We start from the raw sequence: 12660 nt of genomic DNA on the forward strand, positions 1-12660 counted from the left end.
ATGGCGGTGCTTCTGCAGAGCTAGACTGAGAAAGTAAAAACCATCCTTGAGAAAACATGAGCGGCAAAGGTATCATACACGAGGAAGAGGATGTTTCATTTCTGAGAAAATAACATTAAACATACTTGAATTGCAAAAATATACATCATGGATTTGACTTTATTACTCTTAAAATGATAGCATGAATGCTATTTACAAGCCGTGATGGCTTACAACACGATGCAGGAAGCACTAATTGTGAGGGGTGGTGCTATTTTCAGTTGGGAGGGAAAGTGGAATTTGCCAAGAGTTATAAAATGAAGGCATGAGAATACTCTCAAAACATTCTTTTTTTAAAGTGCAAACCCTGCCTATTACTTTTGCCTTGTTGCAATTAGTTGGAAGTTAATGCACAAGAAGAGTGAAATTGACTTAATTTTGCAAAACCAATCATCTGATAGCAAGAAATAACGTACCGACATAGCAAAGGTCAAGACCTTCTGAATGAGGTCCGGATGCGAGATGGCGCCCAGTAGCCTTTCAATCCGAACTTTCTCTTCCTGTAGATCTGCTTGGTTGTGGAGCTGCAAAATGCAATTGTCTTTGATCAGTGTGGGTGTAAGGCACAATTGTGAATGATATACTTGATCTGTGCACAAACTTTAGGAAAAGGACACGATAAAAAAGCAATTTTATCATAAAGCTGAGAATCAGGTTGTTAGGTTCCCTATGCCCTTCCCAATGACAATTTATAACCAAGGTCCAACGCTTCTGGTTGTCCATTTCTCGCACTGGTATCGTTCCCCATGCCTGGCTCCCACAGCCTCTTACAAACCAAGCCAAGGGCACTCTTTAGACTTTAGAGATACGGCGGAAACAGGCCCTTTGGTCCACCGAGTCAGTGCAGACCAGCGATCACACCGCACACTAGCGACAATTTACAATTTTTACCAAAGCCAATTAATCTACAGACCTGTACGTCTTTGGAATGCAAGAAGAGAGTGGAACATCTAGAGAAAACTCACATGGTCAAGGAATAGGAGTATAATTAGGCCATTCGGCCCATCAAATCTACTCCACCAATCAATGGCTAGTCTATCTCTCCCTCCTAACCCATTCTACTGCCTTCTCCCCATAACCTCTGACACCTGTACTAATCATGAATCTATCTATCTCTGCCTTAAAAATATCCACTGACGGCCTCCACAGCCTTCTGGGGCAAAGAATTCCACGGATTCACCACCCTCTGACTAAAGAAATTTCTCCTTATCTCTTTCCTAAAAGAACGTCCTTTAATTCTGAGGCTGTGCCCTCTAGTCCTAGACTCTCCCGCTAGTGGAAACATCCTCCCCACATCCATTCTATCCAAACCTTTCACTATTCATAGGGAGAACATACAAACATACGTTGTAGTCAGGATCGAACCTAGGATTCTTGCTTTGTAATGCAGCAATTCTACCGCTGTGCTGCCAGCACTCAGATTTGTCATCTACATACACTTTTCTTCTCCAACATTTTCCAATCTTATCTCATCTTTCCAACATTTGTACGTCCTTTCATTTATTTTCAGGATGAACCCGATTAATTTTCACACAGCCAAGAGGAACTCGCAGTCATTTGAACCAAGCCCCAGATGTGCACTGTCTACAGTCCCACTGCCCGAAACACAAGGGATGGCCAAGAGCTAGATTGCACCTATGAAAGGAAAGAAAACTGCAGATGCTGGTTTAAATCAAAGGTAGACACAAAATGCTGGAGTAACTCAGCGGGTCAGGCAGTACTTCGAGTGAAGGAATGGGTGACGTCTCGGATCGAGACCCTGCTTCAGACTGATGAAGGGTCTCGACCCGAAACGTCACCCATTCTCTCCAGAGATGCTGTCTGACCCGCTGAGTCAGCATTTTGTGTCTACCTTCGATTTGCATCTATGTAAGTTCTTAAAGGTCTATCCTCAGTCTCAATCCTTGCCTTTCCCTCCCTTTTTCCTTTTGAATGCTGTTATGAATTTTGTTTTTGCCAATGTCACGATCTAATGACCCAATGTGCTTGAAAATTTCCACATCTCTCCCTTTCTCATGATCTTAGATGTGCAATTTAATTAATAAACCATCAGTTTATAAAAGATAAATCAGGAAAAACGGTGCATAGCATATCATGTTTATACAAGTAATTTAAATTAAAAAAGCAGTTTGCTCTCATCTTTGCCCCTACGTTTATTTTGCTGAATTCGCAATTCTACAAAGTACAAAGGAATCTCTTCACAACCCATGCAGAATCTTAGCGGCAGCACTTCTAGTTTGTTAGTTAATCGCACAACTGATTGATTCTTTAGAGATGCTGCCGAACCTGCTGACCATTCGACATGTTACAATTTTGCATCATTTTTCACATCTGTAAAACATTCAGGCCGTAACACAACACCGATCACATAATACTGTGCATTTTTTCATTCACAAAATGGATTATTCCTCAAAATATTTAACTGATTTTTCTTTCTATATCCCAAATGACACTGCATAATCTCAGCACTGCCTTTTATGCTTTTGACGATTTTTTTATAATTTGTCCTGTTAAACAGGCCATGTGCAGTGACAACCAACTCCTCAAGATGGCACTGTCACCCCAGGTCATCAGCAACAAACATTAAAACTTTAAATAGGATTTACTTGATATTTCTGGAAAAAAAACCTGAACATTTATTGATAAATGGAAACATTTACCTTCTAGGGAATAAGATCCCCCGTATAAAACATAGCATTTAGTAACAATAAACAGCTGAGAAAATTGCTCCCTGATATTTTTCCTGCTTTTTACTATTTTACCAATTTGTACCCCTGTCCTACAGTCAAGAATTAATTTTAAACACGTTCCAGATTAAAGTTTTCCATTATACTAAAAATCCCTAATTTCAATAATGTGCTTTCCCATTTTGGGGAAGATATTGTGGCCCCCAAACCACATTGAAGGAAACTTCTTTGAAAAATTTGGTTTTTTATTATATGAAGTGGCAGTAATTGGCCGCAGCAGGAACAAAAATGCCAATATCTTCGCATTTGTACAAGTTTAACAGATTACAAACTCTTTATATTTCTTCTTGCAGCAATGGAACTTCTTTTTGCACTTGCATTATAGTTATTAATTTAATAAACCTTTTAAAAAATCCATATGTACTGCATTTATAGGCTTGCTCTACTGCTGCAAGTTATAATTTCCTTGTTCCATTGTCGATACATATGACAATTAAACACTCTTGACTCTTGTAGAAAGGAGGAACTGCAGATGCTGGTTTACAAAAAAAGGGCAAAGTGCCGGAGTAACTGCGGGCCAGGCAGCATCTCTGGAGAACCTGGGGTAGGTGATGTTCTGAGTCGGGACCCTTCTTCAGATCGGGAACCTCACCCCTCCAAGTTCTCCGGAGATGCTGCCTGACACGTTGTGTTACTCCAACACTGGGTCCACTCTTAGTATCACAGAGCCCCATGATGCATATGTGGTGCACAATCACTGGAATGAGTGAGATTCAGTCTCTCCACTGGGATATTTAGTCAGTCTCAATCATGTGAGAAAATAATCTATGATTCTGCAAATACTGGACAAAAAAAATTGGGATAAAATGAAAGGGGGAAAAAAAAATCTATATTCTGAAGCCAAGTATTTCAAGTGAAAGCATCATTACCATATCTGCTGCTCACGGTGGTCTCCGGTGAAGGGGGAGACTAAAGGCAGATTGGGAGACCGCTTTGCAGAACACTGTTCAGTCTGCCAAGCTTATCGTTGCCTGTCACTTTAAAATTTTCCTCCTCCTCTCAATTTAACCTCTGTCCTCAGCCTCTGCCACCACCTTGAAAAACAACACCAGCTTTCAACGAGGCACTTTACAGCTTCGGATTCAGCACGTCAACAGTTTCAGAGGATGATAAAGAGTGGGGATAAATAGGTCCCTTTCAGAATGGCAGGCTGTGACTAGTGGGGTACCGCAAGGCTCAGTGCTGGGACCGCAGCTATTTACATTATACATTAATGACTTGGATGAAGGGATTAAAAGTACCATTAGCAAATTTGCAGATGATACAAAGCTGGGTGGCAGTGTGAACTGTGAGGAAGATGCTATGAGGTTGCAGGGTGACTTGGACAGGTTGTGTGAGTGGGCAGATGCATGGCAGATGCAGTTTAATGTGGATAAGTGTGAGGTTATCCACTTTGGTGGTAAGAACAGGAAGGCAGATTATTATCTGAATGGTGTCAAGTTAGGAAAAGGGGACGTACAACGAGATCTGGGTGTCCTAGTGCATCAGTCACTGAAAGGAAGCATGCAGGTACAGCAGGCAGTGAAGAAAGCCAATGGAATGTTGGCCTTCATAACAAGAGGAGTTGAGTATAGGAGCAACGAGGTCCTTCTGCAGTTGTACAGGGCCCTAGTGAGACCGCACCTGGAGTACTGTGTGCAGTTTTGGTCTCCAAATTTGAGGAAGGATATTCTTGCTATTAAGGGCGTGCAGCGTAGGTTCACTAGGTTAATTCCCGGAATGGTGGGACTGTCGTATGTTGAAAGACTGGAGCGACTAGGCTTGTATACACTGGAATTTAGAAGGATGAGAGGGGATCTTATTGAAACATAAGATTATTAAGGGATTGGACACGTTAAAGGCAGGAAACATGTTCCCAATGATGGGGGAGTCCAGAACCAGGGGCCACAGTTTAAGAAAAAGGAGTAGGCCATTTAGAACGGAGATGAGGAAAAACTTTTTCAGTCAGAGTTGTAAATCTGTGGAATTCTCTGCCTCAGAAGGCAGTGGAGGCCAATTCTCTGGATGCTTTCAAGAGAGAGCTGGATAGAGCTCTTAAAGATAGCGGAATCAGGGGGTATGGGGAGAAGGCAGGAACGGGGTACTGACTGTGAATGATCAGCCATGATCACATTGAATGGTGGTGCTGGCTCGAAGGGCCGAATGGCCTACTCCTGTACCTTATGTCTATCCTATTGTCACCTTGTCTCAACCCCCCCGTCACTTCTTATTCCATTAATGGCCCCCTGCACCATTGTTTCATCTCTCCTGCCTTCCGTCTCCTTGACTGTCCGTCTAGGAAGGAACTGCAGACGCTGGTTTACACTGAAGGTAGACACAAGATGCTGGAGTAACTCAGCGGGACAGGCATCATGTCACCCATTCCTTCTATCCAGAGATCCTGCCTGTCCCGCTGAGTTACTCCAGCATTTTGTGTGTGTCCTTGACTTTCTTTTTTGTTCTCTCCTCCTCCCACTTTCCATCATCTACAGTCTTTCTGTTCTTGTGCACTTCCTTTCATTGCTTTGTTAATGGGATCACTCTAATAGTTAAATATTTCCCTGAACTAAAAATATTTTATAAAAAATTGAATTTATCAAAAGGTCCCCCCTTTGGCATTATTTTTGAAAGTATAAACTCCTTCACAGGTCCTGCCTTGTAGTACCCGACATCCTAAGTCATGCTCAGTCATCCTACTATTAAGCCCCAGAGTAGGAGGTTTGGGCAGCGAAAACTGCAAGGAGCAACAAAGTCAATCACAATCCTATCATATCTCATTGTCTACCTTTTAGTGGCAATCACAGTGATGACGCAAGTCCCTGGTTTATACTCAAGTTCATAAATTCAAGGAGCAGAATTAGGCCACTTGGCCCACCAAGTCTACTCTGCCATTCAATCATGGCTGATCTATCTTTCCATCTAAACCCTCCCATAACCTTTACTAATTAAGAGTCTTTCAATCTCTGCATTAAAACTATCAATTGACTTGGCCTCCACAGCCATCCTTGGCAATGAATTCCACAGATTCACCACCCTCCGACTAAAAATAAATCCTCCTCATCTCCTTTTTAAAGGTATGCCCTTTTATTCTGAGGCTCTGGTTCTAGACTCTTCCACTAGTGGAAACATCCTATCCACATTCACTCTATCCAGGCCTTTAACAATTTGGTAAGATTCAATGAGGTTCCCCCTCATCCTTCTAAACTCCAGCGAGTACAGGTCCAGTGCCGACAAACACTCGTCATCTGTTAACCCACTCATTCCTGGGATCATTCTCTTAAACCTCCTTTCCAACGTTAGCACATCCTTCCTCAGATATGGGGCCCAAACCGGCTCACAATGTTCCAAATGCGGTCTGACCAGTGCCTTATCAAGCCTTTGCATTACATCCCTGTTTTTTGTATTTTACCTCTCTCAAAATAAATGCAAGCATTGCATTCACAATGCAACTTCCTCCAGGTTTTAAACGGGCTTTATGACTCCCAGGAGGTCAATTAATACAACGCACCCCATTTATAAGGTTTGAGGAGCAAGTACAAAGACAACCAATCTTTGCTAATGCCTGGTTTAATTGTAGAAAAGGCAACCTGCTAAACAGAAGATTGATGAGAAGGGAAAAGAAAGACAAAACATACCTTCAACATTGTGTCTAGTGTTGTTGCATCTCCATGTTTCAGAACAGTTAAATATACCTGAGGAGATGATACAAGATAGGTTATTTTCAAATGTAAGGAATAGAGTTAGAACATCTATTTTACAGATCGCAGCTGACAGCTTGGTTAGGGGGGTGGGAGACAATATCACAGTAGTGATTCCATTTAAAGTGGAACTTTGATTATCAACCACGAGGGCATATCCTGGAAGAGTGAGGCTTCCACAAAGGCAATTGTTATAAATCAGACAGTTCTTGTCATCCCAGACACAGAAAGCTTAGTCTCAGAACACAGTGCAAGTGCCCTTTGAATTTTTAACAGTTCCCAAAGATTTAGTTTGTAATTATGAGCTTAAATTCTTTCCATAGATTACACATTCACATTTTCTAATGCATTTCAGAATGAACAAACGTCCCCCTTCGCACTCACAAGTGCGCGGAGCTCATCTTCTGGCAATGTACTCGAGCTTCTTCCACTTCACTGCTCACTCACAACACGAGGGAAAGCAAATAAAGATCGGCTTAATGGCTTCAGTTCACCAGCGTGACCCCAAGCATCCGGCTGCCTGTATTAATTTTCTATCTCAATCCCACTGTGATTACTGGATCTTCAACTGTTCCAACAAAACTGAATATATGTTTGATTAGCAGAACTCATCTTTCAACCATACACCCAGCTTCCAGAGGTGACAAGTTCAACAACCCCATGTTGGCATTTCATTTCCCCAGAATTCATAATTTCTCTGCTTCTGGTCAATTTGTAGATTAACAAATTCACAAGTGGATCATTCGGCCCAACAAATCTACTCCGCCATCCAATCATGGCTGATCTCTGCCCCCTAATCCCATTTTCCTGCCTTCTCCCCATAACCCTCGACACCCATTCTAGTCAAGAATTTGTCTATCTCTGCCTTAAAAATATCCACTGACTTGGCCTTCACAGCCCTCTGTGGCAATGAGTTCCACAGATTAACTACCCAATTCGCAGGGAACACCATTCACAGGTTACCAAACATTTGCAAGTCAGACTTACTTGAAAATATTGAAAATATTTTCGCATTCCTTCATTCTCGCCTGGTACAAATCCTGAAACTCTTATCCCAATAGCGTCATGGGAGCAACTTGACTAGAAGGACATCAGCGGTTCCCCATCACCACTGGCGTCTCATTAAAGACGGGCCAACTCGTCCGTGGATGACTCTGCCCATGTCACCCACTCCAGCAAGAATGAGGAATCTGAGGGGTAACTTTTTCACACAAAGGGTGGTGGATGCATGGAATGATATGCCAGAGGATGCAGTTGAGGCAGGGACCATCGCAACATTTAAGCAGCAGTTAGACAGGCACAGGGTTAGGACGGGTTTGGAGAGAAATGGACCAAATGCTAGCAGGTGGGACTAGTGTAGCTGGAACATGTGGGCAAGTTGGGCCGAGGGGCCTGTTTCCACACTGTATCACTCTGACTCTCAATGAAATTTTGCAACCTGCTCTAATTCTTATATTTCATCTTTCCTGTTTTTTGACCAATATTCCAATTTCTTTTCCTCTCTTTTTCTGCACCTGAAAACATTTAACATTTCCCCACTTCTGTTCAAATATCACTGACCTGATAAACATAGAAAATAGGCGCAGGAGTAGGCCATTCGGCCCTTCAAGCCAGCACCGCCATTCAATATGATCATGGCTGATCATCCAAAATCATTACCCCATTCCTGCTTTCTCCCCATATCCTTGGATTCCGTTAGCCCCAAGAGCTATATCTAACTTTCTCTTGAAAACATCCAGCGAATTGGCCTCCGCTGCCTTCTGTGGCAGAGAATTCCAGATTCACAACTCTTTGGGTGAAAAAGATTTTTCCTCATCTCAGTTCTAAATGGCCTATCCCTTATACTTAAACTGTGACTCCTGGCTCTGGGGTCCCCAACATCGGGAACATTTTCCCTGCATCTAGCCTGTCCAATCCTTAAGAAATTTATGTTTCTATAAGATCCCCTCTCATCATTCTAAATTCCAGTGAATACAAGCCTAGTCGACCCATTCTAATAATTTAAATACTACTCCCTCCACACATGCTGCCTGATCTGCTGAATATTTCACTTTAAGCCGAATTATTGACCGTACTTCTTTAAGTTGTTGTGAATTACATAGAATCTCGGTTGAAAATATTTTAACAGATTAGAAACCTTTGTAGATTTCTATTTGGCAATCGCATTGCTGCACTGTAAGGAGTTTGTACGTTCTCCCCGTGACCTGCGTGGGTTTACTCCGAGATCTTCGGTTTCCTCCCACACTCCAAAGACGTACAGGTATGTAGGTTAATTTGGCTGGGTAAAATGTAAAAAATTGTCCCTAGTGGGTGTAGGATAGTGTTAATGTACGGGGATCACTGGGTGGCACGGACTTGGAGGGCCGAAAAGGCCTGTTTCCGGCTGTATATATATGATATGATATGATTGCTCTGTACAGCTTTACTGTCCATTGGGAAAATTGTTGGGAGGTGGCACTGCAAGTATGAATTTTTATTCAGAGTTTTAATTCCTCGTGGGCAGAGCTGGCTGCTTTTTCGATTAATTCACCACAAAATATAACGAGTCAGCCTCCTTCTGCACACATTCCAACATGTACATTAAGCCATTTTGTGATCATCCTAAATGTCAATTTCAAGCTCCTAGCTGCTATATGGCTCCCTACTGTAGAAAATCAAAGTCATTTAGAATGCATAACTTCAGTCAGATAACAAAATTTAATTTATATTTTGTGACAATATTCGAAGTGAATAATTATTTTCTTTCCTGCACTTCTACGTTTTATTTCAGCACTTAAAAATAAATCTAAATTAAGTTTACGAACCAACAATTTAGTGTAGCTTCTGGACTCTTAAAGCTGACATTATCATTTAATAAAATTATGGCAGATCAGATTATTCCTCAACTCCATATTCTGTCTACCCACAGTACCATTCACCTGGCTTTTTATCAAGGTCTCTCTGCCAAAATATATTAAAAGATTCCAAAGACTCACAACATCAGGACAAATAAATGTCTCGCCTGTATTAGGGGCGGCTCAGTGGCGCAGCGGTAGAGCTGTTGCCTTATAGTGTCATGGACTGAGATTCGATGGAGTGTGTGTGTGCTCCCTGTGACCGCGTGGGTTTCTCCGGGTGCTCCAGTTTCCTCCCACATTCCAATGTGTTACAGGTTTTAGGTTAATTGGCTTCGGTAAACATTGTCGTTCATGTGTGGGGTAGTGTTAGTGTGCAGGTCAGTGGGGATTCAGTGGGCAAAGGGCCTGTTTCTACGCTGTATCTCTAAAGTCTAAGATAGACACAAAATACTGGAGTAAACCCCCACAATTAAAATGTGGACTACGGAAATGACAGAGACCCTGCATTTGGAAAAAATAAGATTTGCCTTAATCGACAAACCTGAGTTATTTTTTAAAATATGGTCTCCATTTATTGAATTTTTAGAAAAGTAAATGGGTTTGGCACAGGACTAAAATAAAGATTTTAAATTAAAAGTTGAAACTTGAGTTAGGGGTTGGATGTACAACTGTGGTTATTGTCTCCCGGATCTACTCCCTTTAATTTTTATAGTTAGATCCTTTTTTTTTTTAACCCTCTTATTCTCTCTCCCCAAGTTTATAGTTTTTTTATTTTTTATTTTTACTTTCTCTCTTCAAAAATTTAAAAATTGAAGCTATGTAAGAACTCTGTAACAAATGTGCTTTTCAAAAATAAAAAAAAATAAAAATAAAAAAAAATACTGGAGTAACTAAGCGGGATAGATAGCTTCGTTGTATAGAAAGAATGGGTGACGTTTCGGGGTCAAGACCCTTCTTCAGACAGAGTCAGAGGAGAGGGAAACCAGAGATATGGACGGGTAAGGTGTAAAAAAATTCTACTCGGTAGGCAATCTGTTATTTTTAAACTGGTGACCCCTATTTCTAGATTCTTCCACAGGAGAAAACCCCATAATGACCCTGGGGTCATTTCAATCAAGTCATCTGCATGCAGGTCACACACACTGTACAGTGTGGAGGCTTCTGCACCAAGTCATTAAACAACTGGGCTATCAGAGTTTATAACTGTTGACCAAGAAATAAGGACAGCTGAAACACTGCCAGTCAAGTAGTCAGTTTGGCATGAAACCTATTCTAATGTTCCATATGGGCATTATACTATCCAGAGTCCCAACTGACATTTGACAGCATACTGTGGGCATAATGATAATGTGGTGGGAGGAATTCAACAACATACTGATGGGTTATAGATTTGCTGTAACCTTCACTCATGCAGAGTCAACAGAATATAAGTGTACATTAAGAAAATGCTGTTCGCTGGATTTGTACGGGGATGATTCTGCATCTGGAGCATGGATTTAATGGTTAGACAGTAACCTTGCCGATGCCTTTTAAAGTACTTCCCAGACATTCCTTGTGGGGAAATCATTTAAACAGGCCGAGGTCAGGTGCAGGCTAAGTGTTTCCCCAGGTTGGCAGCGGTTTGATTCCTCTTCCAATATACTGAAAGGTTAAAATGCTTTGGGAAATGTTTGTCACTGCGTTACAAATACACATTCTATAAGCGGGCCTACAATGAAGAATACAGCACAGGAACAGGTTCCTTCAGCCCACGATGTTTGTGCTGAACATGATGCCATGTTAAACTAATCTCTCTGCCTTTACATGATCCATATCCCTGCACTTGCATGTGCAGATCTTAAATGCCACCATCATATGTACCTCCACCACCACCCCTGGCAATGCACTCCACGACCCCACCACTGTGTTTGAAAAACTGCCTTGTACATCTCCATTAACTTCCCCCCCCTCTCCCCTTTCATTTCACTGCACATCGTGTATGTGTATGTGACAAATAAATTTGACAGCTGTGCCTTGTAGTGGACACCATTTCCACCTGAGGAAAAGGCTCTGACATCTTCAACCTCTCCTCTAGAACACGATTTGCCACATGCAATGAGGGTTCAAAGTCAGTTAATCTTCTTGTCCCTCACCTTGACTAATTTGCGAAACTCCACATAGAACAGCACAGCAACATGTTTAAAATGACTTTCAGATATTATCATGAAATCTGTATCATAGCTACTGCACAAAATAACAGAATCATTAATCCAATAGCCCACTGACTGCACCACCTCACACTGTTGAATTTTTCACAAATGAGTTTTGTGGTTGTCTGCTCATTGCATGTAAGCAGACAACCACAAAGCAGAGAAGAATCTTACTCAAACAAAATTATTTCTAACCACTGCTGTGCTCAACGATACCATTCAGGGTGAATTACAGGGAGTCATAGTTCCACCTGGAAGGTAGCAATCAACAAGAACATTCCCATATATGTTGCGACATTCCTAGGAAAGGAATTTTGCACATCCGTCATTCACCGTGATTGACAGATGACCGATGGTCTCGAATTTGCTCTCTCAGATTTCAGAGTATAGATAGTATATGTGTGCATATTCATGTCTGTATGCTGTGCCTATTTTGTATGTCGATCAAGTCTATGGTCACTGATCTTTCTAAAGTAAAGGTCCTAGGTTCTGCGATGGCACAAACAGCAATAAGCAGCTTGTCAGTCAAGTTTACTTGAACAAAATTCTGAATGAGGTTGTGAGATGTGTTCACAGGGTGCTGGAATGCAAGACAACTAATACACTGCCTAATCTGCACTTCTGCAGGATAACCATTACCAAACCAGTACATTGAGAGTTGCTGTCATTACGCATCAGTACAGTTTCAGCCAAGCCATAATCAAATTTAACAGGAGGCTTCTTCATTATCTTACAATTAAGTCTTGATTTCACTCTTCCACTGCAAACACTACACCATATCAGATAGGATAAAAGTGCTGTGTGACTTGTCCATCAAGAGCTGAGATATTATACATGCCTTTATCACTCCTTCATTCTTAAACAAATAGCAACATATGCCACATGTGGAGGCTGGATATTTGGAAGACTGGAGCGACTGGGCTTGTATATACTGGAATTTAGAAGGATGAGAGGGGATCTTATTGAAACATATAAGATTATTAAGGGATTGGACACACTAGAGGCAGGAAACATGTTCCTGATGTTGCGGGAGTCCAGAACCAGGGGCCACAGTTTAAGAATAAGGGGTAGGCCATTTAGAACGGAGATGAGGAAAAACTTTTTCACTCAGAGAGTTGTAAATCTGTGGAATTCTCTGCCTCAGAAGGCTGTGGAGGCCAATTCTCTGAAT

At 41.6% G+C, this 12660-nt stretch overlaps 1 protein-coding gene across 1 annotated transcript in view; it reads right to left on the bottom strand.

Moving 5' to 3' along the window:
- The window catches only part of npepps (aminopeptidase puromycin sensitive), a 136016-nt gene that overhangs the window by 11400 nt on the left and 111956 nt on the right, over positions 1-12660 (bottom strand). The window contains exons 19-20 of the mRNA XM_078424846.1: positions 6401-6457; positions 456-563 (exon numbers count right to left, since the gene is read on the bottom strand). Of these exons, the coding sequence (XP_078280972.1) occupies positions 456-563; positions 6401-6457 (165 nt within the window). The remainder of the gene's footprint in view (positions 1-455; positions 564-6400; positions 6458-12660) is intronic.

The sequence above is a fragment of the Rhinoraja longicauda genome, chromosome 29 (assembly GCF_053455715.1).
Source record: "Rhinoraja longicauda isolate Sanriku21f chromosome 29, sRhiLon1.1, whole genome shotgun sequence".
NCBI classification, from domain to species: domain Eukaryota; kingdom Metazoa; phylum Chordata; class Chondrichthyes; order Rajiformes; family Arhynchobatidae; genus Rhinoraja; species Rhinoraja longicauda.